The sequence below is a fragment of the Brassica rapa genome, chromosome A03 (genome assembly GCF_000309985.2).
Source record: "Brassica rapa cultivar Chiifu-401-42 chromosome A03, CAAS_Brap_v3.01, whole genome shotgun sequence".
Lineage (NCBI taxonomy): Eukaryota > Viridiplantae > Streptophyta > Magnoliopsida > Brassicales > Brassicaceae > Brassica > Brassica rapa.
In genome coordinates this window covers 22243505-22271160 of record NC_024797.2, presented here as the reverse complement: position 1 = coordinate 22271160, position 27656 = coordinate 22243505, and the positions used below count along the sequence as shown (strand labels likewise).

General features: G+C 38.0%; 8 protein-coding genes across 13 annotated transcripts; 6 read left to right on the top strand and 2 right to left on the bottom strand.

The window, feature by feature from the left end:
• Positions 1–239: 239 nt before the first annotated feature.
• Positions 240–3657, top strand: LOC117132435 (ATP-dependent DNA helicase PIF1-like). The gene has a single exon (XM_033286490.1). It carries the CDS (start codon positions 485–487, stop codon positions 2246–2248), a length of 1764 nt encoding a protein of 587 aa, XP_033142381.1. The 5' UTR covers positions 240–484; the 3' UTR covers positions 2249–3657.
• A 233-nt stretch (positions 3658–3890) lies between these two features.
• Positions 3891–8180, top strand: LOC103860569. 5 transcript variants are annotated; one of them, XM_009138187.2, is made up of 7 exons: positions 3891–5081; positions 5363–5411; positions 5749–6404; positions 6497–6620; positions 6743–6970; positions 7050–7174; positions 7259–8180. In XM_009138187.2, the coding sequence occupies exons 3-7, from the start codon at positions 5768–5770 to the stop codon at positions 8023–8025; spliced, it is 1881 nt and encodes a 626-aa protein (XP_009136435.2). In that variant the 5' UTR covers positions 3891–5081; positions 5363–5411; positions 5749–5767; the 3' UTR covers positions 8026–8180. The 5 variants fall into 5 exon arrangements, with proteins under 5 accessions (XP_009136435.2, XP_009136434.2, XP_033142378.1 ...); XM_033286486.1 differs by lacking the exon at positions 3891–5081 and adding an exon at positions 5102–5287; XM_009138186.2 differs by lacking the exon at positions 5363–5411.
• Positions 8181–9623: 1443 nt separating this feature from the next.
• Positions 9624–13053, top strand: LOC103860568 (histone deacetylase 5). Its single transcript, XM_009138183.3, has 13 exons — positions 9624–9937; positions 10136–10337; positions 10421–10567; positions 10652–10764; positions 10837–11048; positions 11131–11195; positions 11298–11468; positions 11551–11634; positions 11738–11947; positions 12024–12217; positions 12311–12434; positions 12507–12571; positions 12646–13053. Exons 1-13 carry the CDS (start codon positions 9747–9749, stop codon positions 12809–12811), a joined length of 1944 nt encoding a protein of 647 aa, XP_009136431.1. The 5' UTR covers positions 9624–9746; the 3' UTR covers positions 12812–13053.
• A 119-nt stretch (positions 13054–13172) lies between these two features.
• Positions 13173–15518, top strand: LOC103860565. Its single transcript, XM_009138181.3, has 3 exons — positions 13173–14163; positions 14266–14537; positions 14619–15518. The coding sequence occupies exons 1-3, from the start codon at positions 13512–13514 to the stop codon at positions 15393–15395; spliced, it is 1701 nt and encodes a 566-aa protein (XP_009136429.1). The 5' UTR covers positions 13173–13511; the 3' UTR covers positions 15396–15518.
• LOC103860567 (glycine-rich RNA-binding protein 3, mitochondrial) lies at positions 15496–17380 on the bottom strand. Of its 2 annotated transcripts, XM_033286500.1 has the most exons (6): positions 17236–17316; positions 16811–16947; positions 16634–16702; positions 16428–16534; positions 16225–16297; positions 15496–16173 (listed from the first exon to the last, which is right to left on the bottom strand). In XM_033286500.1, the coding sequence occupies exons 2-6, from the start codon at positions 16932–16934 to the stop codon at positions 15680–15682; spliced, it is 867 nt and encodes a 288-aa protein (XP_033142391.1). In that variant the 5' UTR covers positions 16935–16947; positions 17236–17316; the 3' UTR covers positions 15496–15679. The 2 variants fall into 2 exon arrangements, with proteins under 2 accessions (XP_033142391.1, XP_009136430.1); XM_009138182.3 differs by having other exon boundaries at positions 15496–16297; positions 16811–16949; positions 17236–17380.
• Positions 17381–17456: 76 nt separating this feature from the next.
• On the bottom strand, positions 17457–19604 carry LOC103860563 (exocyst complex component EXO70E2). Its single transcript, XM_009138180.3, has one exon. The coding sequence runs from the start codon at positions 19543–19545 to the stop codon at positions 17623–17625; it is 1923 nt and encodes a 640-aa protein (XP_009136428.2). The 5' UTR covers positions 19546–19604; the 3' UTR covers positions 17457–17622.
• A 1402-nt stretch (positions 19605–21006) lies between these two features.
• On the top strand, positions 21007–24547 carry LOC103860562 (replication protein A 70 kDa DNA-binding subunit D). The gene is given in 11 exon segments (XM_009138179.3): positions 21007–21811; positions 21897–22043; positions 22264–22274; positions 22277–22421; positions 22504–22681; positions 22755–23025; positions 23122–23349; positions 23442–23665; positions 23756–23916; positions 24011–24131; positions 24228–24547. Coding segments are annotated over 11 exon segments (1827 nt in total). The 5' UTR covers positions 21007–21680; the 3' UTR covers positions 24438–24547.
• A 145-nt stretch (positions 24548–24692) lies between these two features.
• LOC103860561 (DEAD-box ATP-dependent RNA helicase 10) lies at positions 24693–27495 on the top strand. The gene is made up of 13 exons (XM_009138178.3): positions 24693–24974; positions 25085–25244; positions 25332–25401; positions 25491–25553; positions 25635–25709; positions 25806–25925; positions 26038–26079; positions 26176–26250; positions 26382–26528; positions 26611–26748; positions 26835–26946; positions 27035–27123; positions 27221–27495. Exons 1-13 carry the CDS (start codon positions 24839–24841, stop codon positions 27356–27358), a joined length of 1365 nt encoding a protein of 454 aa, XP_009136426.1. The 5' UTR covers positions 24693–24838; the 3' UTR covers positions 27359–27495.
• The last annotated feature ends 161 nt before the right edge of the window (positions 27496–27656 follow it).

Here is a 27656-nt window from a genome sequence, read left to right as displayed (position 1 = left end):
AAGAAATTCAAAAGAAGGAAAAGAGGATTTAGTCTTGGCAGGATTAATTATGCTCCACGTAAACAAGAAGATTCATATTATCTCCGCGTGTTGTTGAACATTGTAAGAGGTCCTACCAGTTATGAGGATATAAAGACATTTGAAGGTGTTCTTTATGAGAGTTACAAAGAAGCATGTTGTGCACGTGGCTTATTAGACGATGATCACGAGTATATTGATGATTTGTTGAGGAGAAGTTATGATAGCTCTGCAAGTGATTTACGACAGTGTTTTGCTATGATGCTTAATAATGATAGTTTAGCATCACCAGAGAATGTTTGGGAACACACGTGGGAGTGTCTGTCGGAGGATATTGAATATAACCGGAGAATATATTTCAAAAGACCAGGTTATTCTTTACTGTGAAAAATTATATAAAATTTCTATAAATATATATATGTAGAGATTATTTATGTCTTGAGGTGGCAGAGGTGTTTAACAGTTTATGTTTCTTTTTCTAGGACTTGTGTTGAGTGATGAGGAGAAGCAAAACTATGCTTTACAAGAGATTGAAAAGCTTTTGAGACACAACGGGGATTCACTTGAGAGATTTACTAATATGCCAAAGGTTCCAAAATCAAGTATTAACGATTCAAATGTTCTTATACTGGATGAGCGTAGCTATTCGCGCGAAGTGTTGTTGGAAACCCTTGAGAGAGATGTTCCAAAGATGACAGAAGAACAAAGGAGAATATTTGATGAGATTCTTGATGCTGTGACTAAAGGAACAGGAGGGACTTTTTTTGTTTATGGATTTGGTGGGACTGGTAAAACTTTCCTTTGGAAATTACTATCAGCAGCTATTAGATCTAAAGGCGATATTGTTCTTAATGTTGCATCGAGTGGAATTGCTTCGTTGTTGTTACCTGGTGGTAGGACAGCTCATTCTAGATTTGGGATACCTCTTAATCCTGATGAGTTTTCATCATGTGCGCTTGCTCATGGAACAGATCAAGCTAATTTAGTAAAAGAAGCATCGCTCATTATATGGGATGAAGCACCTATGATGAACAAGCATTGTTTTGAAGCATTGGATAGAAGTCTGACTGATATTGTTGGGAAACACAGAAACAAACCTTTTGGTGGAAAAGTTGTTGTTTTTGGAGGTGATTTTAGACAGGTTCTACCAGTAATAAATGGAGGTGGTAGGGCAGACATTGTTTTGGCAACATTGAATTCTTCTTATCTATGGGAGCACTGTAAAGTTCTAAAACTCACAAAGAACATGCGGTTGCTATCTGGTTGTTTGACAACTGAAGAGGCAAATGATCTTAAGGACTTCTCAGATTGGATATTAAAAGTGGGTGAAGGCAAACTCGCAGAGCCTAATGATGGCGAAGCTGAGATCGAAATCCCTCAAGAGTTTTTGATTACCAACTCTGAAGATCCTATAGACGCTATCAGCAAAGCCGTGTATGGTGATTATTTATCCTTACAAGAAAACAAAGATCCAAGATTCTTCCAAGAAAGAGCTATTCTATGTCCTACCAATGAAGATGTTAATATGGTCAATGATTACATGTTGGATAAGCTTGATGGTAATTTTATAAATATTGCTATCGATTTATTAGCTGACTTATATTCATATTTGTGTACTAATCAAGTGTTTTGTAATTTTGCAGGAGAAGAAAAGATATATACCAGCGCAGATAGTATTGATCCAATTGACAAAATTTCATTCAATGATGAAGCTCTGGGTCCTGATTTTCTCAACAAAATAAAGGTTTCTGGTTTGCCAAACCATAGTCTTAGGCTCAAGGTCGGATGTCCTGTTATGGTTTTAAGAAACATAAATCCTGCAGCTGGGTTAATGAATGGAACAAGACTACAGATCACTCAACTTATGGATTTTATGGTTAAAGCTAAGATCATTACTGGAGAGAAGGTCGGAAATACAGTATATATTCCTAGATTGTTGATCACTCCATCAGACACAAGATTGCCTTTTAAAATGCGTAGAAGGCAATTACCTTTGGCTGTGGCTTTCGCAATAACTATTAACAAAAGTCAAGGGCAATCACTATCTGAAATTGGTTTATTTCTACGAAGACCTGTGTTTTCACATGGACAGCTATACGTGGCTGTTTCAAGGGTCACATCAAAGAAAGGACTGAAAATTTTGATTGTCGACAAAGATGGTAAAGCTAAACAGAAAACTACTAATGTTGTTTTCAAAGAGGTTTTTAATAACCTTGAAGAGTCTGAGTGATAAGGTATTCTCGCATTCTGATTATGTTTAAGTTTTTCTGCTGTTGTAGATATTTTAAAAATTTAACCCTCGCAACTGTTTTTGAGGCATGCAGGTTCAGATGATGCATTGAGAATCGTTGGGATGTAAGGGTATCTCTTACTTGTGCACAACCAGAAAGTGATTTTTATATTTATATTGTTTATGTTCCTTTCATGATTCAGACAAGCATGATTGTTTTCTCTAAGCAAATTTGTTTAGTGTGTTTCTGAAGATGGTTGTTTTAGTTTGACAAATTAGAGTTTTTCTTTAACTGTTATACTTAGTGTTTTTCTTTAATTTAGATATTTATGAACGTCTTTGTTATTTATAACACATTCATTCACAAGAACCCAGATATGCATCGTTATTCAATCAATCCTAAAGCCATATAATACTATCTAAGGCAATGGTTCAATCTTCTTTCTAAATCTACATTGCTTTCATCTAAGTTAAGATCATAGTTACTAACCGTGAGTTGTTGTCTGGATTCACTTGCTGAACGTGGGAGAGAAACTTCTTTCTTCATAGCTTCTGATCGTTCTTTCACCAACATCTGTTCATAAAAAAAAAAAAAACAATCGCTCAGCACACTAGAAAAGTACACAAAATTAATAACTGCCCCTCCTTACTTCTTTTCAACTTACTTGGGCTCTGATCACGAAAATCACTTTCTTCCTTCTCCACTGCCTTGCCAAAGAAAAGGTTCTCTGTAGAAGCAACCTCACCAGACTCCTTTGATAGAACTTCCCGATCTATTAACTCCATTATAGGTCCAATAAACTTCTTCTATGTTTGAGGGAATTATACATAAGCTGTTATGCAAATTCCAATAAATATACACACTTACAAACCAAATAAATAATTAACAAAAATGAGAAACACCTTTATATTGCTCATGAATGAACAATGGCAGATTCTTCAAGGCCCGCCAAGAGGTCAATTTGCAAACATTGAAATGAAATTTGACAAGAAACATCATCACCAAATTAATATACAGTTACCAAATTCTCTAATTAATTGAATAATTAACAAAAAATACTTACCATGTACACTCCGATAATCTCAAATCCTCTTCCATCTTCTCTGTTCGTATTCTCCTATGAAGCCCGTGTGTTAAGACATGAATTTTTATAAACTACTCTTCTATGAAATGTTTCTTAGCTTGACGCCTGCTCCCGTTCTACATGATGTAGATCGCCAACAATCAATCTGTAGAGCAAAATTTATCAAAACCTAAAGAACCTCTAAAACAGAAGCTTTATAGAAATAAAACAAAACCTTAAGATTCGCAAAAGGAAAAGCTTTAATAGTGATTAGGGGTGGTTACCGTTTTTCTCTTACGATCTGCACTCATATTCTTAGGTTTGATTTGGAATCAGAAGAACATGTCGTCTGGATCTTATGTTTGTTTTGATCGAAAAATATTTTTTGATCAATTTTTGTCGGTGACAAAGAAAACTGTTCGTTTGTTCCCGGAAAAAAAAATAACAGATACCTAATGAGTTTGTTTTGATAAAACGTTTTTTTTGGGCCCAACCCACTTTTAAAACATGACAGCCCAAATCATAATCTTTATTTTGTTTTTTTGCAACATCATGCCCAAATCATAATCTAAATTACATTTTCATTGAAATTTTGATTAATATTTTGTTTATAAAAATTATCTAAAGAAATAAATTATTGAATGGTTAAAAAATATGAATCTTCTTTCTTTCTATAAAAACATAAATTTAATTTGAAATATAAAGACTTTGTTTACATAAATTCAATAAAATTTATAGCATATCTATATTATTAAAGAATTATTAACATTTTAATATTATATATGTGCTATGTAGCTTTTTGTAAACAAAAAATTGTACATTTACAATGGAAAACAAAAAAACGTTATTAAAAAGAATACTAATACCGCGATACAATTCTCTAACATCGTGACACATCTAAAGTATATAATATTTACATGGAAAACAAAAATCATTCTTGCAAAAGCCAACACCCGCGCGGGCGCGCGGATCCATCTCTAGTACTAATTAAGTTGTGTGTTTTTATTTGCAGTGTTGAATGGTAGTATTGTACTGTATTTGAAGTTTTGTAATTTTATTTGTTTAAATATTATTAATTTAGTATTACTATTTTTAAGAAATTAGTTAAGAAATAAAACACTGAAAACTATGTCATTTTTTAATTATTTAAATTAATTAAAATAATAAATTGTCACTAATATTAACTAGAAGATGATTTAGAGTGTTAAAAAGGTGTTGAATAAGTTGACCAGAAAAAAATCGTTCAGATGGACCTTTCATACAAAATTTAAGAAAAGTCGTCTCTTTCAAAAAGTTTACACAATATGAGTGTATTTGTTTACTTAAGCAAACAATTTGGTCTTTTATTTCAAATCGGATACCGAGTCTTGTTCTAGATATTTCGGGTTATGGTTTTTATCCGAACCAAATGGATATTCGAAACCCCTCTCCTCTCCCCACCCCCAAATAACTGAATCCCAATTCAACCCCAACTAAATTCGATTGGACATCCAAACGTCCATGTGTTTAATATAAATCAATATGATTAAATGTTCAGGTTGGCCTTTCATGCAATGTTTAAGAAAATTCAGCTCGTTTTAAAAGATTATACAATAAGAGGTCCTTATATTGCAATATTTACTTAAACAATTGTCGTCTTCTTTGTCCCACTCTTTCTCTCTCACACACTGAATTACCTTCCGAATCGGTCCACTTTCTTTCTCTCTCTACATTGTCTGTTCAACTTCTCAACATTTAAAAAAAACCCTACGCTGGCTTGTGATTTCAAGGTAAGGAAGCTGAATCGTTTGCTATCTAAAACACACCATCTTCTTTGTTTCTTTGCCATCGCTAAACTCTGTTTTCCTCGGGGTTTTTTTTTTGCCTGCTCGTTTGATCATTTCCTATTCCGTACACCGCAAGCAAAAAACAAGTTATAGATGGTTTTCGATTGTCCGAAAATACTTCTTTTTTCAGTTCGAACAAAGGAAAAATGGTTGAACCTCCGGTTTATCCACATTTTGTTGTCATCAGTAAACTGAAAATGGTTTTTTTTTTTATTTTTTCTTAGGGTTTTAAAAGTCCCCAATCAGACTTAGCCCTAAAGATAAAGGCGAAAGGTGTCGACTTTGTGCGATTCTTTTTGTTTCTCTGCCTTTTTTTTTATTACATTGCCTTGTTTTTTTTATGTCGTAAAACCAAATTAGCAAAGAACAGCCTTTGAAAACTAGGGTTTTATCTTTGGTGTTTTGATCCTACTGGTTAGTTTATCTGATTCACCGTTACATCGGTGCATAGATTCTGTAATGGTTATGTCAAAAGATAAGATTTTTATTTCACTTTTTTCAGTTTTGACATGGGTTCATAGATAGTGTTGGCTAGTAGAAGTTTTCTGAGTAAGATTCTTCTTAGATTCTTGAGTTTTATTAATTTTTCGCTTCCCATTTCGTATTGCAGGTTGCTAAATTTGTAAGCAATGAGTCCTGGTCACAGCAAAATGCCTTCAGATTCGATAAAAGTAGTCCCGGGTAGGAGTAAACTGCGGGTTGAATCTTCAAACCCAGTTGCCAGAGGGACTCCAATGCGTAGAACTTCAAAGGTGATGTTGATCACTCCAGAGGAAGCTGTTAAACTATCTTCCGGATTCAATCAAGTGCTTGTTCCTCCAGTTTCTGAATCCCCGAGACCTAAGATTGCTCGAGCAACTTCTGAGTCACCAAGACCTAAGATTGCTCGAGCAACTCCTGAGTCACCAAGACCTAAGATTGCTCGAGCAACTTCTGAGTCACCAAGACCTGTTCTGGCTGTTAAAATTCCTGAAGCGCTAAGACCTGTCCCGGCTGTTCGAACTCCTGAAGCATCAAGACCTGTCCTGACTCGACCCACTTTTGAACCACCAAGATCTGTAGCGGCTCATTCTGCAACAGGTTTAAGAAAAAAGATTGTGTGCGGTCTTCCAGCTATGAGTTTGAATACTACAACAGTTAGACGGAGAACCAATCCAAGAAGTTTCCATCAATCTACGGATGGCCTTCCTCCTAGTCCACGTGCTTTGCAGATTCGTTCAAGGATTAAACAACAAGCAGCTACTACTGCAACACATACTGTAGAAGGTCTTTTGCTTATCCGCTTTTTCTTTGCTAATTAAACTTGTTTTCACTAGATGACTGAGAAACATGTCTTGCGTTTTGTTTGATTTCTCTAGGGACAGTTGTAGAAGTTGGTGATAAAGCTAAAGATCATGATGCCAAGGAGACATGTCAACCAGCCTCTAATGAAAGAATCTCAGAGTTGCTTCGTTATCTACCAGCTCTGCATCCTACTTGGAAGTGAGTTACCTAACACTTCCAAATTATCTTTTGACCTTCACAATCACAAGTTACTAGCTAAGCTATGCAGTTCCGTTGTGCTTGTATATGATGAACTTTACTCTTCCAACCACTGGTACCAGGGGACGCATTGTGGATTCTGCTTCACTGCCTGAGTTCGACTGCGAGTTTTGTGCTAAACCAGCATCCAATATCAGCAGGAAGGCACTGAGACTTTCAAAAGCGATGCCAACGTTACTCGAGGTAGAACTGCTTCCGACAGGACATATTCTGAACGATGTGTTTCACAGAAGCCCGAGGCTATCAGATGTGGAATTGTACCTTTTCTCGGATGAAAAGGAAACAGAAAGGTATTTTCAAAAGCCCTTTTCTACTACAGACAAAGCTTCTCATTCTTGTTCTATCAGAAAACTTATCCAATCATTTCAGGTCTAAAATGGAACATGCTCATCTGTTTGAGGCCATGTCGACTCGCAATGCCATGATCAAAGCTAATATAAACGGCACAGAGCTGTTGATATTCTCCTCCAAACAATTGGACCAGACTTCCCAGTGTATGCCTACTTGTATATATATATACACTGTCCATAATTTCTCAATGGCTCCAAGAATAACATCTGTTTTCATATGTGTTGCAGTCTTCCTCAAGAAGCAGTACAAAACAGAAAACTATCTTTGGGGCTTCTTTCTCTCACAAGCACATGTTCCAGGAACTTCTTATCAAACTGATAGAGACGTTGTTGACATGGACATAGACACTGAGTACCCAACCCCGAATCTAGCTCTCAAGCTAATAGCAGAATCACAAAGCATTCCCTCAAGCTCACCAGTGAAACGGAAAAGAGAAGTTAACGCGCCTCCTCCTGGTTTCGAGAAGGCGAACAAACAAGTTAGCGTGCCTCCTGGCTTCGAGAAGATATGGACACCACCCTTGGTGACACTCAACATACACGGAACTTCAAACGCTCTCTCTGGTCTAACAGGATCCGCTGGATTAGTGCGTAACGAGTCAGGGAAGTGGGTGTTCGGGTACAGCAGGTGTCACAAGAGCATCTCCGAAGCCGCGGCTGTGCTTTTGGCGATCTACCATGGTCTTAAACTCCTCTGGGACAGCGGCTGCCGAAGAATCCGCTTGGAGACGACGAGCTTTGACGTCCTCGGTGCTCTGACAACAAAACCAGACCTCTTCTACAAGAGAAAATCGATTCTGGGACTGTGCAAGGACATGATATTGAAGAGCTGGGAGTGTGACGTTTACCATGTCGCCAAAGAGGAGAACTCGTGTGCGGAGTGGCTAGCTAGCAGATTAGATGGAGAGCAGATTCAAGGATTGGTTTTCTTCGAGTACCCTCCTCTAGGCCTCGTGGATCTTCTGGAGAAAGACCGTCTTGCAGCTACCAAATAACAGTCACAGTGATGAGCACAGTTTTAGATAGAGGTAGGTACATATCTTGAGAATTTTGAGTGTTAATGTGACATCGCATAAGTAAGTACTAGTGGAGTTTCATTGTAACCCAAGACTCCTTTTGTGAAGAATCTAAATAATATGGTGTAACCAAACGACGTTTTACTTGTCATAGTAACAAGAGAGCTTCCTTGGTTCTTGTAAGATGTGACATGTCAGTCTCTGGTTGGTTGATAAGCTAATGTATCTCCACTTTCCCGGGAAAACGGCATATTCATGCCCGAACTAGGGGTTGCTGAGAGAATACATACCTCAACTTTTACTGCAAGTCGAAACATACCTACACTAATCAAAAATTTAAAATTCATGCCTGAACTATGGGTTGATAAAAAAATACATATCCCAACTCTTATTGCATGCCAAAACATACCTTAACTAATCAAAAATTTGAAATTTATGCCTAGTCTTTAGAAGTCAACGCTAATTTCAATCTATACTATTATTTTTGAAATAATTTTATAGCAACGGAGCTCTCACGTTAAAAAACAGAGTGACTAAAGTTTATGTTATCCTTAATGAATTTTTATATATATTCTATTATATAATAATAAAAAAATTATATTAAAAATCTTATATATTTTTAAAAAATTATGATGATTCTTATATATTGTGTTGTTATCTTAAAATAATAGTTTACTATTGTAAAAGTAAAAAAAATTAAGAGACATGATTTTTGCAATATTATATTTTCTTAAAAATATATGATAATTCTTATATATTGTGTTGTTATCTTGAAATAATATTTTACTATTTTGAAAGTTAAAATTTAAGATAAAAATAATATCTAAGTAAATATTAATGGAGCAATATATTTGTATAAGGATATTTTCTAAGAAGTGATTTTAAGATATATTTGTATATATAAGAATTATCTTTTTTTTTAAATATAATATTGTAAAAAATAACTTCTTTTAATTTTTTACTTTTATAATAGTAAAATATTATTTTAAGATAACAACATAATATATAAGAATCATCATAATTATTTTTAAAAAATATATAAGATTTTTAAAATAAAATTCATTTTATTTAAAAATTCATTAAGGGTAACATAGAATTTAGCCAATCTAATTTTTAACGTGAGAGCTCTGTTGCGAAAAATTACTTCGCAAATAAAATTCATTTTATTATATAATAGAATATATATAAAAATTTATTAGGGGTAACATAGATTTTAGCTACTCTAATTTTTAACGGGAGAGCTCCGTTGCGAAAATTTACTTCGCAAATAATAGTATAGATTGAAATTGGCGTTGACTTCTAAAGACTAGGCATAAATTTCAAATTTTTGATTAGTTAAGGTATGTTTTGGCATGCAATAAGAGTTGGGGTATGTATTTTTTTATCGATCCATAATTCAGGCATGAATTTTAAATTGTTGATTAGTGTAGGTATGTTTTGACTTGCAGTAAAAGTTGAGGTATGTATTTTCTCAACAATCCCTAGTTCGGGCATGAATAAGCCGTTTTCCCCCACTTTCCCTCCAAAGAAGTTCCAAAAATCAAAATGGTCGTAATAAAAGTGAAGTCAAGTAGGGTTAAAACTTAAAAGGAAAAAATATTAATAATAAAATTGAAAAGTAAAGTACTTTGAAGCTCCGTTTTAGACTTCGGAGTTCACGTTGACCCTTCACCTTCGGAGACTCTCACATCTTCTCGGAGATGGCAATGGCCGGTGAATCTTCTAATAACAACTACGGAGACTGTGACGGGAAGAGTCATAGAAAGGTGGGTCTTGTTTATGACGAGACGATGTGCAAACACGACACACCTAACGGAGAGGATCACCCTGAGTGTCCTGATCGCATCAGAGTTATCTGGGAGAAGCTCCAGCTCGCCGGAGTCTCTCAAAGGTTCAAACTTTACTCTTTTCTTTGTTTGTTTGCTTGTTGTGTGTGTTTTGGTGATAAAGCCCTAGAATTTTACTCAAATTCTGATTCTTTTAGCTGTTTCCATGTTTGGTATGACATTTATCATCAAATTGTTTGTATGCTGATGAAGTAAATGTTCTTTTACTTGAAACTCTTAGTAAAATGTCTACCTTTTTGCAGATGTGTGGTTCTTGGTGGTAGCAAAGCTGAAGACAAGCATCTCCAATTGGTTCACACAAAGGACCATGTTAGTTTAGTTAAGAGTTTAAGCACAAAGAAGAAAGATTACCGGAGAAACAGGATTGCTTCACAGTGGAATTCAATATATCTGAATGGAAGTTCATCTGAAGCCGCGTTTCTTGCAGCTGGATCTGTTGTAGAGGTAATAATACTATTTGCATATTTCACATTAGAAAAGAAACTGTTAGAATTATTGGATTTGATGATGATAGTGTAACTCAACAGTTGGCGGAGAAAGTTGCAGAAGGAGAGTTAGATTGTGGGTATGCTATTGTCAGGCCCCCAGGGCACCATGCTGAGCCAGATGAAGCCATGGGTTTCTGTTTGTTCAACAATGTAGCAGTCGCTGCTAGCTATTTACTTGATGAAAGAGTAAGGACTAGCATTGACTATTGTAATGATATTATTTATGTTGTTGTGTTTGTTTCAATGCTCTTTTGCTTTTCTTGAATGCAGCCTGAACTAGGTGTCAAGAAGATTCTGATAGTTGATTGGGATGTCCATCACGGAAATGGTACGCAGAAGATGTTCTGGAAAGATCCTCGAGTACTATTTTTCTCTGTCCACAGGTATGTTTTAATGATGCTTACTCTTGTTTCAAAAGTACTTGGGAAGTTACTGAAAATGCATTTGTGGGTTAGGCACGAGCACGGAGGCTTCTATCCAGCGGGTGATGATGGAGACTACAACATGGTTGGGGAAGGTCCAGGTGAAGGGTTTAACATAAACGTTCCATGGGAACAAGGAAGATGCGGAGATGCAGATTATCTTGCCGCATGGGACCATATCTTGATTCCTGTGGCGAAGGAGTTTAATCCTGATATTATTTTGTTATCAGCTGGATTTGATGCAGGTATAGTATATATGGTTTAAGCATTTTTATAAGGATGTGTCAGGTTGAGAAGTGTATAACCTTCTCAATTTCTTCTTAACAGCTATTGGTGATCCACTTGGGGGCTGTCGTGTTACACCATATGGATATTCAGTTATGTTGAAGAAGGTTGGTGTTGATGTGAACTGACCTATCGTGTTTACGATCCACTTAAGACAACACTGCTTTGTTTGGTTGTTTAGCTTTTTCGTATTAACAATGCTCTTGCAGTTGATGGATTTTGCACAAGGAAAGATTGTGTTAGCGTTAGAGGGAGGGTACAATCTTGACTCAATTGCAAAGTCTTCTCTGGCATGTGTCCAAGTCTTGCTTGAAGACAAACCAATTCAAGGTTCTTCTGAAGCTTACCCATTCGAGTCTACATGGCGTGTCATACAAGCGGTATGTCTCTACAAGTCATAAGTATTCTATAAATGCCTATGTTAGTAGTTGACAAAGCTCATCTGTTTCTTGTGGGGTTTAGGTACGAAAGAAGCTGTCTGCATATTGGCCTTCACTTGCAGATGTATTATCATCGAACCTTATTAACCAGAAAACTCCCACTCCAGTTAAGCACCTTTCTTTGCTAACTTCTTATGCTTGATCTTCTTTTCTACTAGCCAGTCTCTAGATCTCTTATCACAAAATTGATTCTGTTTGTTCCGTTCTAGATCATCGTTTTCTCAAGCTCCGACTCTGAAACTGAAGACTACGCTGATGATATCCTGGATCAAATGTCGAGACTCAACATTGAGAACCACCACGTAGATACTGTCTCTACATCTTGGAGAAGAGATCTCTCAAAGGTTGACGTTTGGTATGCCTCTTTTGGATCCAACATGTGGAAACCAAGGTTCCTTTGCTATATTCAAGGGGGACAAGTAAGTAAATATTGTTTTGTGTAGGTTCTACTCTGAGCTTCGGTCTTAAAATTGACATATCTATGTTTTATTTCAGGTAGAGGGAATGAAAAAGGTCTGCGTTGGTTCAATGGATAAAACTCCACCAAAGCAAATAATGTGGGAATCATTTCCACACAGGCTGTTCTTTGGACGTGAATCGTCAGTTACTTGGGGTGTAGGAGGAGTTGCTTTTATCAACCCACTTACTGATCTCAATGATCAAACTCACATGTGTTTGTACAGAATCACGTTAAGTGTACCCTTTCTTGTCCTCACTTTTCATATTAAGATCATCTCGTGGTCTTTTCTGCTTACTCCGTTTTTTTTTTTTAACTTGAACAGGCTTGAGCAGTTCAACGATGTTCTGTTTCAGGAAAATGGATTGAAAGTTGATTCTGATTCTCCGCTTGTTGATCTAGATACTCTGCAGTTAGTAGAGAAGAAAGGATCCGTTCCACTTGCTTCGGTTAGTCAGACAACAAATGTTGAGTTGATATGTAATTTAATCACACTTACATTCGTAAGGACATGTTTACAGGGTGGCTGGTATGGAAACGTAGTCTGTTTGGGGAAAGAATGCGACGTCCCTATACTTACAATGACGTGAGCATTCCTTAGTTTGCTCAAACATAGTTAACATCTAAGCTAATGCTCTCTTCTAACTTTTTTGTTTGTAGTTGCACAGTAGCTGCTGTTGAGAAGTTCAAATCAGGTGAGATCCCATTAAGACCTCCTTCAGAAGCATATGTCAACACTATGGTGAGGGGACTTGTTGAAGGAGGAAGATTATCTGAAGAAGAAGCTAAGGCTTACATAGACAATGCTGCATCTAAACCTCTCTAGATCATCCGAGTTATTCGTGTACTATTTAAAACCACAGTTTAAGAAACATTGTGCCTTCTCTTTAGTGTGCTTTTGAGTTTGCATAGGCGCAAACTATGTACTGTATGTATTTTGGTTATCTTCGGTTTAGGCTCAACCGAGAAGCTGTATTATGTCTAGTTATTTTATGGGGGTTTGTAGCCACCGGTTATCTAAAACTATTTTCAGAATATAAACTTATATTTATTGAAGAGATTAGTCCATTTAATCATTTTATTTTGGTCACTGATAATGACCTTATAGTTGCCGTAACGTATTTTTTCGCAAAGGGGAAGAAGATAATAAATAAAAGACAGAGCTTTGTACGTTTGTCTTTGTGTTTGGCAGATTCCATTGAACTAACTTCCGACAAAGATCCTCCACCTTCTCCGATTCTCTTATCCTCTCTTCAGCTCCTCCATTGGTTTCATTGATCATATCTTTGAAGCTACAAAGAGCAAAGGTCTCTCCTTTACTCGTTCTAACAAAGCTCCTTCACCTTCAGCTTATCTCTGACGGAGAAATCAAAGTGGGTTTCTTAAGTGTTTGCATTACTTCTTGAGTTTTTGATACAAAGGCCCGAGCTTTCGATTTAGTTCGTTGGATTGGGTGTGCTTATGGAAGATGTTTATTGCGCTGTGAACTGGAATGAAGAAAGAGAGATTCTTTGAGAGAGGAAGGAATGGATTTGTGGTTAATCGCAGCTACAGCTGCTACAGGTTATATAGCTAAGCAGCTGCAGAATGTTACCAAAGGTAAAGGTAACTCTCTCGAGTCTTCTTCTTCTGAAGAGACTGTGGCGAAGAAGCAAGAATCTCCTTGTAGATCCCTGCTTAGCAGATTGGCGAAGAAACCGAATGAAAACAAGTTTGGGGATGAAGTGCCATCAACGAGTGGGGAAGGTTCAGGAAACTATGAAGATGTTGTTCATTCAGATTCTTCTTTGTTTGGATTACTGCCTGAGTTCCTGGAGACGGGACATGGATATTGGAAAGCCAGTGGTGAGACGGAGTTGAGTTCTTCTTTTAGGCAGAGAAGGTTCGTTAGAAGGAACCAGCGGTACAGACGGTTGACTAAACCTTTGAGTTGTATGGAAAGCTGCTTGATGTCTCGGTTCCATGGAGAACAGATGACGATGGAGGATTATTACTTGACTAGCCCATTTCCATCTCCACGAGGTTCAGTTTCGAGGCCTTTGCTTGTGACTGATGGGGATCGAGTTATTAGCAAGGGAACTGCAGATTCTTTGTGGCTGAGCCAACAACAACAAATGACTCTCAATGAAGATGAGGCTGCAGATAAAAATGAGAAGAGCAGCAAGAGTAGAAAACATGGTAAATAAGTTATTACAATCTTTTAGATTTTGTGATTGTTGTTTATAATGGAAAAACCAAAAGACTATACATGACATTTCTCAAGTTTATTTTTCTTCTCAGGGCTAAGTGATACAACGGTGCTGCTACAAATAGGGATCTCTATTGGCATAATGGCATCGTTCATGGCAAGCCAAGCCAAACAAGAGCTGAAGCAGACAGAGAATGTGGTACATGATTTAGAAGATGAACTGGAGATGAAAGACTCGTTGATTGTGAAGGAGGTAGATACTGAAAAGGCAGCTGAGAACTCAGACTCTATAAGTAATATTGAAGCAGAGCTTGAAGCTGAACTTGAAAGGCTAGAAATCAACATGAACACCTCCAACATTGAGGTCTATTAACTATTATTCTTTGCTTTCTCTTGTTTAAACACCAAAACACAAACAATATGTTAAAAGTTTAGTTTCTTTCAGATGGAGCCTGATTTGGAGGTAGAATTTGCGCAAGGCAAACTGATAGCTGACCGGGTTAGAGGGAAGCGTGGAGATGAAACCGAGTCCAACCAAGATCCAAGTGGTAACTCCACACCAGATTCAGGAAACTATGCTGTATCACCTCGCGAGTTGAGCTTGCGGTTGCATAAAGTTATCAACTCCCGTCTTGAGAAACGGATTACAGAGCTCGAGACTGCACTCCAAGAGAGCCAAAGGAAGGTGGAACAGCTGGTCATGGAATCAGAAAGCAAGAAGAAGAATTCATGGTCCAGAGTATGGGAAACCCGTGAAGTGATGACGACATATAAGAGTGACTCCAAAACCACAGCTGCTATTGAACACACCAAGACTGATAATCATGCTGAGATCATGCAACCCTTGGTTATGAACTTAACAGGTGAAGCACTTGATGCGTTCAATGAGTCTTACGATGAGTTGATGAACATAAACGATGACTCTGAAGATGATGATGAGTCACCACTGGAGATGCAAGAAAGCGAGCTTCTTCACCATGAAGATTTCTCTTCGACCTCGCCTTGGAGCCATCATCAGGGGGACGATTCCAAGGCTCAGGAGCAGGAGTTGCTTGATTTTATTGGTTTGGAAGAACAAGATGAAGAGATTAGTGACTTTGAGAGTGAAATGGAGAAGCAACTGATAAAGCAAATTGTTGAGAAAACTAAACAAGGTTCTCCTGTTGTGTTGAATGCTCAGAAGATGTTGTTTCTCATGGAAGAATCAGAACAAAAATTTTAAAAGTTAGACAACATTTAGATTCAGTCTGATATAAATGTAATTTTCAAGTCTGGTTGATGTAGTGAATATGCAAAGACACATTAATTTTTCTCATATAAAATTGAAAGCCTGAAACAAAGCTTACATTTTGGATTTAAGTTCAATGTTATACCAATCTCAAACGACAAATTTATTTTCAAAGATAGCAAAACCAGAGGCTGTTTCTAGATAAAAGTTTTTCAAGCTATAGAATCATATTATCAGCTGGTAAAATGAAAAGACAAGTCTTGACAACATGTGTTGCTTCAAGCTCTTTTGGCAACATCAGTGTCATCTTCGAAATCTCCCACTGGTCCATTAATCATCTCAGGTTTCTCCATGCTGCTTCCAAACTGAGCCTCGCCGCCAACACCAAACTGTGTATTGTCACCACCAAACTGAGAGCCGTTGCCAACAGGGTTTCCTCCAAACTGGTTCTCTCCAGCGAATCCACCATTGTTGCTACCGTAAGTATTGCCAGTAGCATAACCACCACTTCCATTGTAGCCACCAACATCACCCGCACTTGCGGTTGAACCTTCACCATAACCATTACTTCCATTATAGCCACCAACAGCGCCTGCACTTGCACCCTCACCATAACCGCTGCCGCTAGATCCATAGCCACCGCTTGCACCATATCCACCACCATAGCCACCGCTTGCACCACCTCCATACCCACCAGTCCCGCTACCATATCCACCAGCACCACCTCCATAGCCACCAGCACCTCCTCCATAGCTGCCACCACCGCCATAACCTCCACCTCCATAGCCACCACCGCCATAGCCCCCACCCCCATAGCCGCCACCACCTCCTCCATAGCCACCGCCACTTGTTCTATCATGTGCATAATTCACTTTAACAATCCTGCCATGGAGATCCTGAGGAGGAGGAACAAGGCATAGGATCAGAAAAGGATATAGTCCATATTTCAAACCAACAATTTTCTCAGAGTGAAAGTTAACACAACAAGACACCTGGAAGCTCACAGAGATCAGAAACAGAAATTACCTGACCATCCAAAGCCTGGATAGCACTAGAGGCAGCCTCTGTAGATGTGAATGTAACAAATCCAAACCCCCTCGACCTACCAGTCTCACGATCCAAAATAACCCTAGCTGTATATTAAAAAAACAAAGACTAAGTTAGCAAAAGAACCATACACACTACTGCAATCACATAAAAAAAAAGAACACGAAATAGATCAGTGTTTTTACTTTCGACAACTTCACCGTATTTGCTGAAAGCCTCTCTTAAGCTATCCTCGTTCATCCCATATTCCATACCTTACCATTGCAACAACAACAAAAACTCTTACAGTTAGCAAGAACATATCATAAAAAACTAAACAATTCTTCACTACAAGAAACATTTTAGAGCTAAACTCCCCTCACCTCCAATAAAGAGCTTAGAAGATGACATGCACCTTATCGCCTGAAAAAGCGAAGGGCCCGTTGATAAAGAGCCCCGAGCATTGGTCTGCTTCAATATGTTCCCGAACTTACTCAGAAAAGCCATCGCCTTTAGATATCTCTAACATATACATAAAACGTAATTAGGCCTTCCAAATTCCTGACTTTTGACGAATCAAAACAGTGAATTGACAAAAAAAAAACGAAACACAAAGCACAAGCTGTTACGTCGGAAACAAAACAAAACCAGTAGCAAAACATCGGAATCAAAAACCCATGAAAATGAAAAGCAGGGAAATGATAGATCACTCGAATCCGATACGAGAGAGCCTCTAAAACAGCTAAAGAGATTCAAAGTTGAAAACTTTTAGGGTTTATGAGAAAGAAATGAGCGTAACGAGCAATACCTCTCTCTCTCACTCGACGCTTTGCTTTGCTTCCTCTGTGATGCTTCGCTTCTGCTTAAAACCCTACTTGTGCTCGATGAAGGGTTTATGTAGCGTAAGTTGCAATTGTGAACCAATCGTGACCGTCGAAAACAAAGAGATCTGAAGTTAATATAAAACACGTGTATCGTTTTCATTGGGCTGTCATTTACTTTACGTGACAGCCTAGTAGCTATAACGAATTAAAAACGATTACTTTTCAATTATTGCAAATCAAATTACATCCATCCCCAAGAGACAAGAGTATATATTACAAGTTTACAACATGTTACACAAAATCACTGAATACGAAAAAAAATACAAAAGATCGAGTCAATAAAAGGCTCGAGTCATACGTCATCATCATCGTCATCTCCTACGAGAGGTGCGCAATGATCTTGGAGAAGGCAAACACTCAAAGAGATCAAGAAGCAAACTCTCAATATCTTCACAAGTGTATCTCACGTGTTTCTCACCTATTTTAGTTGCGTTTCTTGCAAGAAACCCTCTGTAGGACTGAACAACTTTGACAGAGGTCGAGATGTGAAGATCATCCCTCAGCTCGGGATCAGGGACCGACCAGCGTGTCTGGTTCTTGTAAACATCGTCGAACGCAACACAGAAGAGTCTGCATCTTTCTCTCAAGGTGGAAACAGAGTCTTTGTTGTTCTCTTTAAGCAGAGATAGGACAGAGCTCCACGTGGCTCTCTCGTAGTTTGTGACGTTGTGTTGGTAGCTCGCGATGTGTTTCCTGATCCACTCGTCTCCGAAGAAGTGTCTCAGCTCTGACGTTTTTACCTTCTGGACCATGTAATGACAATTGTTCATCAGGAAGATGTACTTGAGCGGTTCCCCTGCGTAGAGCTGAGCTTTGCGTTCGAGGGTGGATTCTAGAGCTGTGACGATTGATCTGAGGTGTCTCGCCATGGGAGAGAACGTGGAAGGGAGGATGTCTTGTCCTGTCTTCTCGGGGATCGAGTCATCGACTTGTATGTTCTCGAGGAGTGTGTTTAGTGCATCCTTGTACTCAGGTAGAAGCTTCAAGTAGTTCATTACATACCTGGTCAGGTGATGTATTCCGCCGCCAGAGAAGGCGCGTGTGGATTCATCAGAGGCTATTGCGTTTTTGAACTTCAAGAACGTCGCAACCGTACGATCAGCTAGCGTCTTCGCCAGCTCGTGGAAAGCCATTCTTAGAAACGACCCCGTTTCATCACCGAAGAGGTTATCAACGTCCAAGAGAAGCTCTGCTGAGACTTCGTACATGCCGAGGAAGCGTTCAAGCATTTCTGGCTGGCATGATCTGAGGGACACAGCTTCGCCAAAGGCGAGGAGAGATAGTACTGTATCTTTGGAGATCTCGACGAAGCAAGCGGCGGAACTCGGCTCAAAGTCTCCCAAGATCTTGTCGCAGAGCTGTTTTTCGCTGGCGAGGTAGACCTGAGTCACGATCTTTAACACCTTCGTCCATTTTCTCATCTCACAGTTCAAGTCCTCCCACTGCATTCCAAGAACGTCCACGCAGCTGTATCTCTCCATTTCGAGAGTGGTGGACATGTACTCATCGAGAGCGTCTCTTCTGACGGTGATGAAAGCTTCGCGGAATGCTTGACCATAGTCGCAAGCAAACATCGCCTTTGCAATAGCTTTGATGTGAGGAATGACGAGGGGATCGAGTAAAACGACATTATTGGATCCCAGTATCTGTTGGTCATCAGTAGCTTCAACGACAACATCATCTAGGGAGACAAAGGACTCATCGTAAATGATATCTTTACCACGGGAACTGACAGACAAGTACTGAGGCTGTACATGCTGTTTGTACTGATTCAGGACATCGCAGAGCTCTTTCTCAAGCCTAAACATCGCGATGTCAAGAACAACCGCGGCTTGGTTGTAAACATCTTTCTCCTTCTTGTTGGTTCTGATGGGCAAAGCTGTGAAACCCAAAAGAAGTGTTTGAACATCGTGGAGGGCTTGGAAGAACTGATCAGCTATAGAGACACCAGCTTCAAATATCATGGACTGGTTTTGTTCCCAGGCAAGGATAATCTTCTTAGCTTTTTTGAATCTCTTCTTGATCTCGGAGAATCTTGTATCTTCTTCAACAACTTTGGTATCAACGATCTCAAGTGTTGACAGATGAGACTCTAGGTCACTTAGAAGCTTTGTCAAGTTGGGATCTAGGTTGTTATCAGATGCCCTCAGCGCCTTAACGACATGGTGACATGCCTCCAAGACATGATTTTTCACTCCAGGAACAACAGGAAGCTTGGATTCAAGCCCTGCCATATCCAAAAACCAAAGACTAGAGCCTAAAACCAAACTCCAAATAGACAGAGAAGAAGACAGGGAAACTCAAAAGTTGTTTCCAGGTGAAACGACAAACGGGAAGGAAGCAGAATAAGACTAAGGTAGACTAATAGAAACTGTTTAAATCAAAATCCTTGAAGATGCTAGAACAGGAGAAGCTTTTCTAATAAACTAAAAAGGGTGTTGTTGTTGTGTAATCACTAGGTAAGTTTAATCCTGAGAACCCGGAATGAAGTAGACAGAGAGGAAGAGGAATCCCCACATGAACATGGTAACAACCATAAACTAGACAAGCTTAATAACCCTATTGACATACTTATGGTAATAGATCAGTGAAGCCCTCTTCAAATCCAACATCTTTTTACTAAACCTCCTCACAAGACCATTCTTTCCCCCTCTCTCTCTCTCTGAAGAAACAGAGTCCCCTACAATTCCGGAAGAAATAGTCAAAGTCAACACCTTTCTGGAAACCTTTCTTGCTTCTGCAAAAAAAAAAAGAGATTTTGAGGAAAGTCAAGACACAAAAAAATAGAAACCTTTACATGATCTCACAGAAACATTTTATCATACACTTGGTGATCAGACGTACCTTTAATCTAAAAAACAGAATCTTCAAAAAGAAAGGGTTTTGATTTCACTTTCTGTAACAATCAAAGAGGATAAAGCGAGATCAATATACGGAAGAGGTAGCAAAAAGAAAAAGATGTTGGTGGAAGCAACTTCATTATAAGAGAAAGTTGAAAAATGGGAATTAGTATAAGGAGCGAAAGGGAGCTCGTAATTTCGTTGTGATGGAGAAAGGTTTGAGATTATTATTTTTGTCTTTGGTGACTTATTATGGCTTGGCCGCCCCAATATCTTAATTGAGAATTTGAGATCGATTCGGCCATTGACTTCTTCTCCACACCACATGACCCAAACTCTTTAACACAAATTTGGGGATAGGAGGAATACAAGTACGAAACTTTCGAAATAATCCTTTTTGCTCTCACTGTTTACAAACATCACCTATTGTTTCATTTTGGTTACACTTGGCTCCATTGATTCCAATATTTTGGTTTCATAAGTTCTTTTTAATTATACACATTGTAGATAAATTTTCATTAAAAGCACATTTGAGTTTGGATGATGATATAATAAAAATCGAGCCCAAACACAAATGACTCACCTAAGCTTTTATCATCAATTATTATTATTTTTATTAAATTTAATTACGATTCCAGTTTTATGTGTGTTAACCAATATTGGTTGTTTTTGAAATATGATTCTTACAAATACTGTTTTTATCAGAAGAAGAATATAAATCGGTTTTCATTTCCCACATATTAACGAGGTTCTTAGATCAATTGAATACTCTCTCCGTTTTATTTTATTTGTTGTTCTAAATTTATACGAACGGATTAAAAAAACATATAATTTTATATATTTATAAAACAAAAACACAATTACCTATATACTTAACTATTTTTCAATCAATAGAAAAATAAAATAGAAAATCTTATTAATAAATTTTGCATTGAAACTCTAAAATAACATTTATTTTGAAATGAAATTTTTTTCTTACGGTGACAATTAAATCGAAATGGATGGAGCATATATTAGGACATTTTTGTATGTTTTAGAAAAATAAGGGTAGAATAAAAATTTCCCATATTTTCCGGAATTTAGTTATTGCGCGCTGTGCACCAAAAAAAAAAGAAGTTATTGCGCGCTAAATTAATAGTCTCCTTAGTCAACAATAACCTAGAAGTTTGACTGGCTGAAGGAATATACTGTTACATGTATTGATCTGAACCGCTCGATGATGATTCATATGCTCTACAGCTCATCGTAGGACTTAGCAAGATCTTTTAAAGTCAAATCCTTTATTAATTCGAACTTAAAAATACATACAAGTCTAAACCCATCTGTTTCACTCCAAAGGTTAAAAGTGGCGCCAAAAGCGGTTGATTTTTTTAGGAAAAAATCAAAAAGAATAATTCGCGGGGGGTAATTAATCAAAAAAACTTAATAGCTCCCGCGCAACTCTCTCTCCCCCTTTACAAAAACCCTTTGCTCTTCCTCTCTGAAGACATAGAACTTTTCAATCGAGAGAGAGATAGAGAGAGAAAAAAATGCAGACTTCAGTGACCCCAGATGCTATCTCCGCCGTACTGTCCAACCCATCTTTCGATTCGTCGTCTTCAGATCGATCTGAGATCGTCGTTCAAGTCGTTGATCTCAAGCCTATCGGCAATCGATACACGTAAGTCTCGTAGTTATTATGTATAGATATGGGTTTTTGAAAAGAGCTTTCCTTTTTGGTTACTGATCTGATTTTGGTTTTACAGATTCAGTGCTAATGATGGGAAGACGAGAGTCAAGGCCATGTTTACAGCTTCGCTAACGCCTGAGATCATTTCTGGGAAGATCCAGAATCTGGGTCTGATCCGTCTCCTTGATTTCACTGTTAACGACATCTCAAGCAATTCAACCAAGTAAACTATCTATTTTTTTTACATGACAATACATACAGAGGACCGACACGTGGCAACACGTGACTAGTCTGGATCAATTCTATGAGACTAGGATACCTCTGTATAATTCAAAAAAAAAAGTATCTATTTTTTTACATGACAATAATGTTTCTTTCTGATTATTGAAATCAAAACTGATGCTAAGATTTGATTTTTTTATGTGTGATTGAAAACCTTGCAGATACTTTCTTGTGACAAATGTGAGTCTGTTGCTTCCGTGCTTGATTCTGAGGTTAACTTGGAGGGTGGTGAGGCCAAGAGGCAGAAGCTAGATCACTCTCCCAAGCAAGAGTTTGTTGCCAAATCAGCTTCTCAGATAATCACTGAACAGAGGGGAAAGTAAGCAATGTTTCATGTTCTCTTTTGAAATTAATATTGAGTGTGTGCTTAATTAATCACTATGTTTTTTTGTTTGTTGCAGTGCTGCACCAGCTGCGAGAATGTCCATGACTAGAAGAGTTCACCCACTTGTGTCCTTGAATCCCTATCAAGGAAGCTGGACCATCAAAGTCCGTGTCACTAACAAGGGAGTCATGAGAAACTACAAAAACGCTAGAGGTGAAGGATGTGTCTTCAATGTCGAACTAACTGATGAAGAAGTAAGAAAGCTTGTTATTGACTTTTTACGTGAAGTGTGGTTACTCATTTTGCTGTTTTTCTGTTGTATTTCAGGGAACACAGATTCAAGCTACGATGTTTAATGATGCTGCACGGAAGTTTTATGACAGGTTCCAGCTGGGAAAGGTGTATTATATATCAAGGGGATCACTTAAACTTGCTAACAAGCAGTTCAAGACAGTTCAGAATGATTATGAGATGACACTGAATGAAAATTCAGAGGTGGAAGAAGCTAGTGACGAGGAAATGTTTGTTCCTGAGACTAAATTCAACTTTGTACCCATTGAAGAGTTGGGTATGTATGTGAATCAGAAGGAGCTTATTGGTAAGAGCCGTTTATTTATTTGTACATTAATCTTGCTGGTAACTTAATATACACTGGTTTAGGATGATAACAACTTGAATATTATGTTGTTTGCAGATCTTATTGGAGTTGTTCAAAGTGTTTCCCCTACCATGAGTATTAGGAGGAGAACTGACAATGAGATGATACCAAAGAGGGATATAACTTTGGCTGATGAGTCAAAGAAGACTGTTGTGGTGTCACTGTGGAACAACTTGGCAACCGGCATAGGTCAAGAACTGCTAGACATGGCTGATAAGTCTCCTGTGATTGCAATCAAGTCTCTCAAAGTTGGAGACTTTCAAGGTAATCTTGGGTTTGCTATGATTGAACAATTTGTTTAAATCACGCTTATCTCTAGACTTGTTTGCTGATCTTATACAATCTCTCTCTCTCAGGTGTGTCGTTGTCCACCATCAGCAGAAGCAATGTAGTGATAAATCCTGAATCACCAGAAGCCAAAAAGCTTAAATCTTGGTATGATTCCGAAGGCAAGGAAACATCCATGTCTTCCATTGGATCAGGGATGAGCCCATCTGCCAAGAATGGATCTTGGTCTATGTATGCTGATCGAGTCCCTCTCTCTCAAATCACAAGCAATCTATCTCTAGGCGAGGACAAGGTACTAAAATATTAAATACCAGCTATGTACCAATATTACTTAACAAAAGAGTTTTGAGCTTGTTATTAATTTTGGATTTTTCTGTTGCAGCCTGTGTTTTTCAGCACCAGGGGTTACATAAGCTTCATCAAACCAGACCAGACAATGTGGTATCAAGCTTGTAAGACATGTAGCAAGAAAGTAACTGAAGCAATGGACTCTGGTTACTGGTGTGAAAGTTGCCAGAAAAAAGATGAAGAATGCAGTTTAAGGTTAGAAACTCACATTCATAACCTGGTAGGGGTAGGTACCAACAGTGTCTTCCTCTCCAGACAACTTAGTTCTGTTTACTTTGGGTGTTGTCAGGTACATAATGGTGGTGAAAGTCTCTGACTCAACAGGAGAAGCTTGGTTTTCCTCATTCAACGACGAAGCAGAGAAGATTATTGGATGTTCAGCTGATGAGCTCAACAAACTAAGATCAGAGGTAAGGAGACAACCTTTATAAAAGCTAGTATCAGTCAACTTAGAACCACACTGAGCATTTCGATCTCATGTGCATTGTTTTAACTTTTTTTTCCAGGCAGGTGAAGTGAATGAATTCCAGACAAAGCTGAAAGAAGCAACATGGTCCTCTCATGTCTTCAGGATCAGTGTCACTCAGAACGAGTATAACGGTGAGAAGAGGCAGAGAATAACTGTTAAAGCGGTAGCTCCTGTTGATTTTGCTGCTGAGTCAAGATTATTGCTCCAAGACATCTCCAAGAAGAACACATCAGCAGCTTCTCATTAGTTTTCAAGTTTCACATGTTATGACTCTCTATTTTACCTAAAAGTTCCACAACTTTGCTTGTAATATATAAAAGCTTCTCTGCAGTTTTTGAGTAACATTATTGAACTGGATTAAAGCTTGTTCCTTAGTAATCTCTGTCTGCTTCACACTAGCAAGTGAGATATAGTGTTATGAATCTATGTATTAAGAACCAAGCAAATGGGCCTTTGAAAATATATTTATTAATAGGCCCATTTAGGCTACTAAAACCAAAACCCTTCGTCGCCAACATTCGCCTCTGCTTTTCTCTAGAACTCGCGCCGATTGGTCTAAAGCTCTAAACTTTGTAACTGCACTTCGTCCCCAGAAGTCCTACACACGCGAGCACTCTTCAGCCTATTTGATTCACGCGCGAATTGAGAATGGAGGAAGAGAACGAAGTGGTGAAGACGTTTGAAGAGCTTGGCGTGCGAGAGGAGCTTGTGAAAGCTTGCGAGAGGCTGGGATGGAAGAACCCTACTAAGATTCAAACTGAAGCTCTTCCTTATGCTCTTGAAGGTAAAGTTTTTGTATTTATCTTGAGGTTTGTTTGCGAGAGAGTAGAAAGTTTGGAACTTTGTGGGTTAATTATTATTGAGTCTAATGTGAATGATGATGTCTCGTTTCAGGGAAAGATGTAATTGGACTTGCGCAGACCGGTTCTGGTAAAACAGGAGCCTTTGCGTTGCCGATATTGCAAGCTCTTCTTCAGTATGTTAATGATGCTGAGCCTAAGAAAGGACGTAGACCTGATCCTGCCTTCTTCGCCTGTGTTTTGTCTCCAACTAGGTTTGATTCAGTTTTTTCTAGTGTGGGGAGATTATTCTTATTCTTGTTGGATTTAATTTGTTCTTTTTTTTTTTGTCTTCTGTCCAGAGAGCTAGCAATCCAGATTGCTGAGCAGTTTGAAGCTTTAGGATCTGATATAAGTCTTAGATGTGCTGTGGTAAGCTCTGATGGTTTTACTTACCATGGTTGAAATCTTTGTTCTACAAATGGGGTTTCAAACTGAATATGTTTCTTGATTTTGTCCAGCTTGTTGGAGGTATAGACAGGATGCAGCAAACTATTGCTCTTGGGAAACGGCCTCACGTTATTGTATGGTTTATTTTCTGAAATTTGTTTTCTATGGTCTTTTGTTTTAAGTGTCACTTAACGGGAGTGAGTTTTGCTTTATAGGTTGCAACACCTGGTCGTCTTTGGGATCACATGTCTGACACTAAAGGCTTTTCTCTCAAGACGTTGAAATATCTTGTAAATTTTTAAGCTTTTCTTTTTTCGTTTTGGTATAATATAGACTGTTCTTTGTTTGCATCAGTTTTAAAAATCTACTTCACATTGTTTGTTCAGGTTCTTGATGAAGCAGATAGACTGCTTAATGAAGATTTTGAGAAGTCTCTTAATCAGATTTTGGAAGAGATCCCTCGTGACCGTAAAACGTATCTCTTTTCAGCAACTATGACTAAAAAGGTAGAAACCTTGCTTGACAGTGTGTGATTTACCGATCTAAACCGTCTCTCTGTTATATTTTTTGGTGGTGTGGAAGTCATAAAGTTGACTGAATCTGTTTTTGGCCTTGTAGGTTCGGAAACTTCAAAGAGCGTGCTTAAGGAATCCTGTGAAGGTATGGGAATCACTAAATTAACTTCAATTATTTTGTTATTGCAGCAATCATAGTTCAAAGGTATAACATTATTTTATGTTTATTGTTTGCCTCCAGATTGAGGCTGCCTCCAAATACTCCACAGTTGATACTCTAAAACAGCAGTATCGGTTTGTTCCTGCTAAATACAAGGTACCTTATTTTCACTACAACAGCCTGATAGATATATATATATATATAGATAACAGATTAGCAGCAAATACATAGGAGACTTTTAATTTCTTTGAATATATAATGAACTTCTAATTATTTGTTTTTATCAGGACTGCTACCTAGTGTATATTCTGACTGAAATGCCTGACTCAACATCAATGATATTCACCCGAACTTGTGACGGTACTCGTTTTATGGCTTTGATGCTTCGGAGCCTTGGTTTTAGAGCCATTCCCATCAGTGGTCAAATGACTCAGGTTAGTGACCTGCTCCAAATGGTTTCATGACTCTGCAGTTCTCTTTAAAAAATTTCTCAATTGTTTTCCAAATATTCACCAGTCAAAGAGATTAGGAGCGTTGAATAAGTTCAAAGCAGGGGAATGTAACATCTTGGTCTGCACGGATGTGGCTAGTAGAGGGCTCGATATCCCATCTGTTGATATGGTTATCAACTACGACATTCCCACAAATTCAAAGGTTAGCCTCTTTCTTTTCTTCTTTTTTCATGGCTCAGTGATCTTGAGAAGTAACAAACATTCACATTCCATGTTTTTGCCATATAGGATTACATCCATAGAGTTGGAAGAACAGCTCGTGCTGGACGGTCTGGTGTTGGGATATCACTTGTAAACCAGTATGAGCTCGAATGGTACTTGCAAATTGAAAAACTCATAGGTAAGTTCAAATATTCCACAAGTTGCAATATAGAGGTTTTTTTTTTCTCTCATTGGCTAATGACATTTGACAATGTTTGTACGTTCAGGCAAGAAGCTGCCTGAATATCCAGCTGAGGAGGACGAAGTCTTGTCATTGTTGGAGAGGGTTTCAGAAGCTAAAAAATTATCCGCAATGGTATTATTTACTTTGCATTAATACTGTTTAAAAGGTTAAATCTCGTTTGCTTTCTATCTTATAATATGGGTGTTCTTTTGGCAATAACTTGTTGCAGAATATGAAAGAATCAGGAAGTAGGAAGAAGAGAAGAGGAGAAGATGATGAAGAGAGTGAGAGGTTCTTGGATGGTAACAAAGGTGGTAACAAAGGAGGTAACAGAGACAAGAAATCTTCCAAGAAGTTCAAACGATAAAAATGTTCTCTCTTTGTATTGTTTTCTGATAATAAACTCTCCAATGTTTTGAACTTTTTTGTATCCGAGATATTTGCCATGTTAACTTAAAGAACTTGAAAGCTCTGGTCTCTCTATTCCTTGTGGGCTATGCTGCATTTGGTTTTGTTCTAAATTTGGTTAATTACCTAATGCAATTAACAAATCAGAACATGTTCGCACCAAGAACACAACTTGCATCATACTTCCTGTGTTCTTGCTAAGCTAAACATCTAAGAACATGTTTGCATCAAGAACACAACTTGCATTATATCTACTC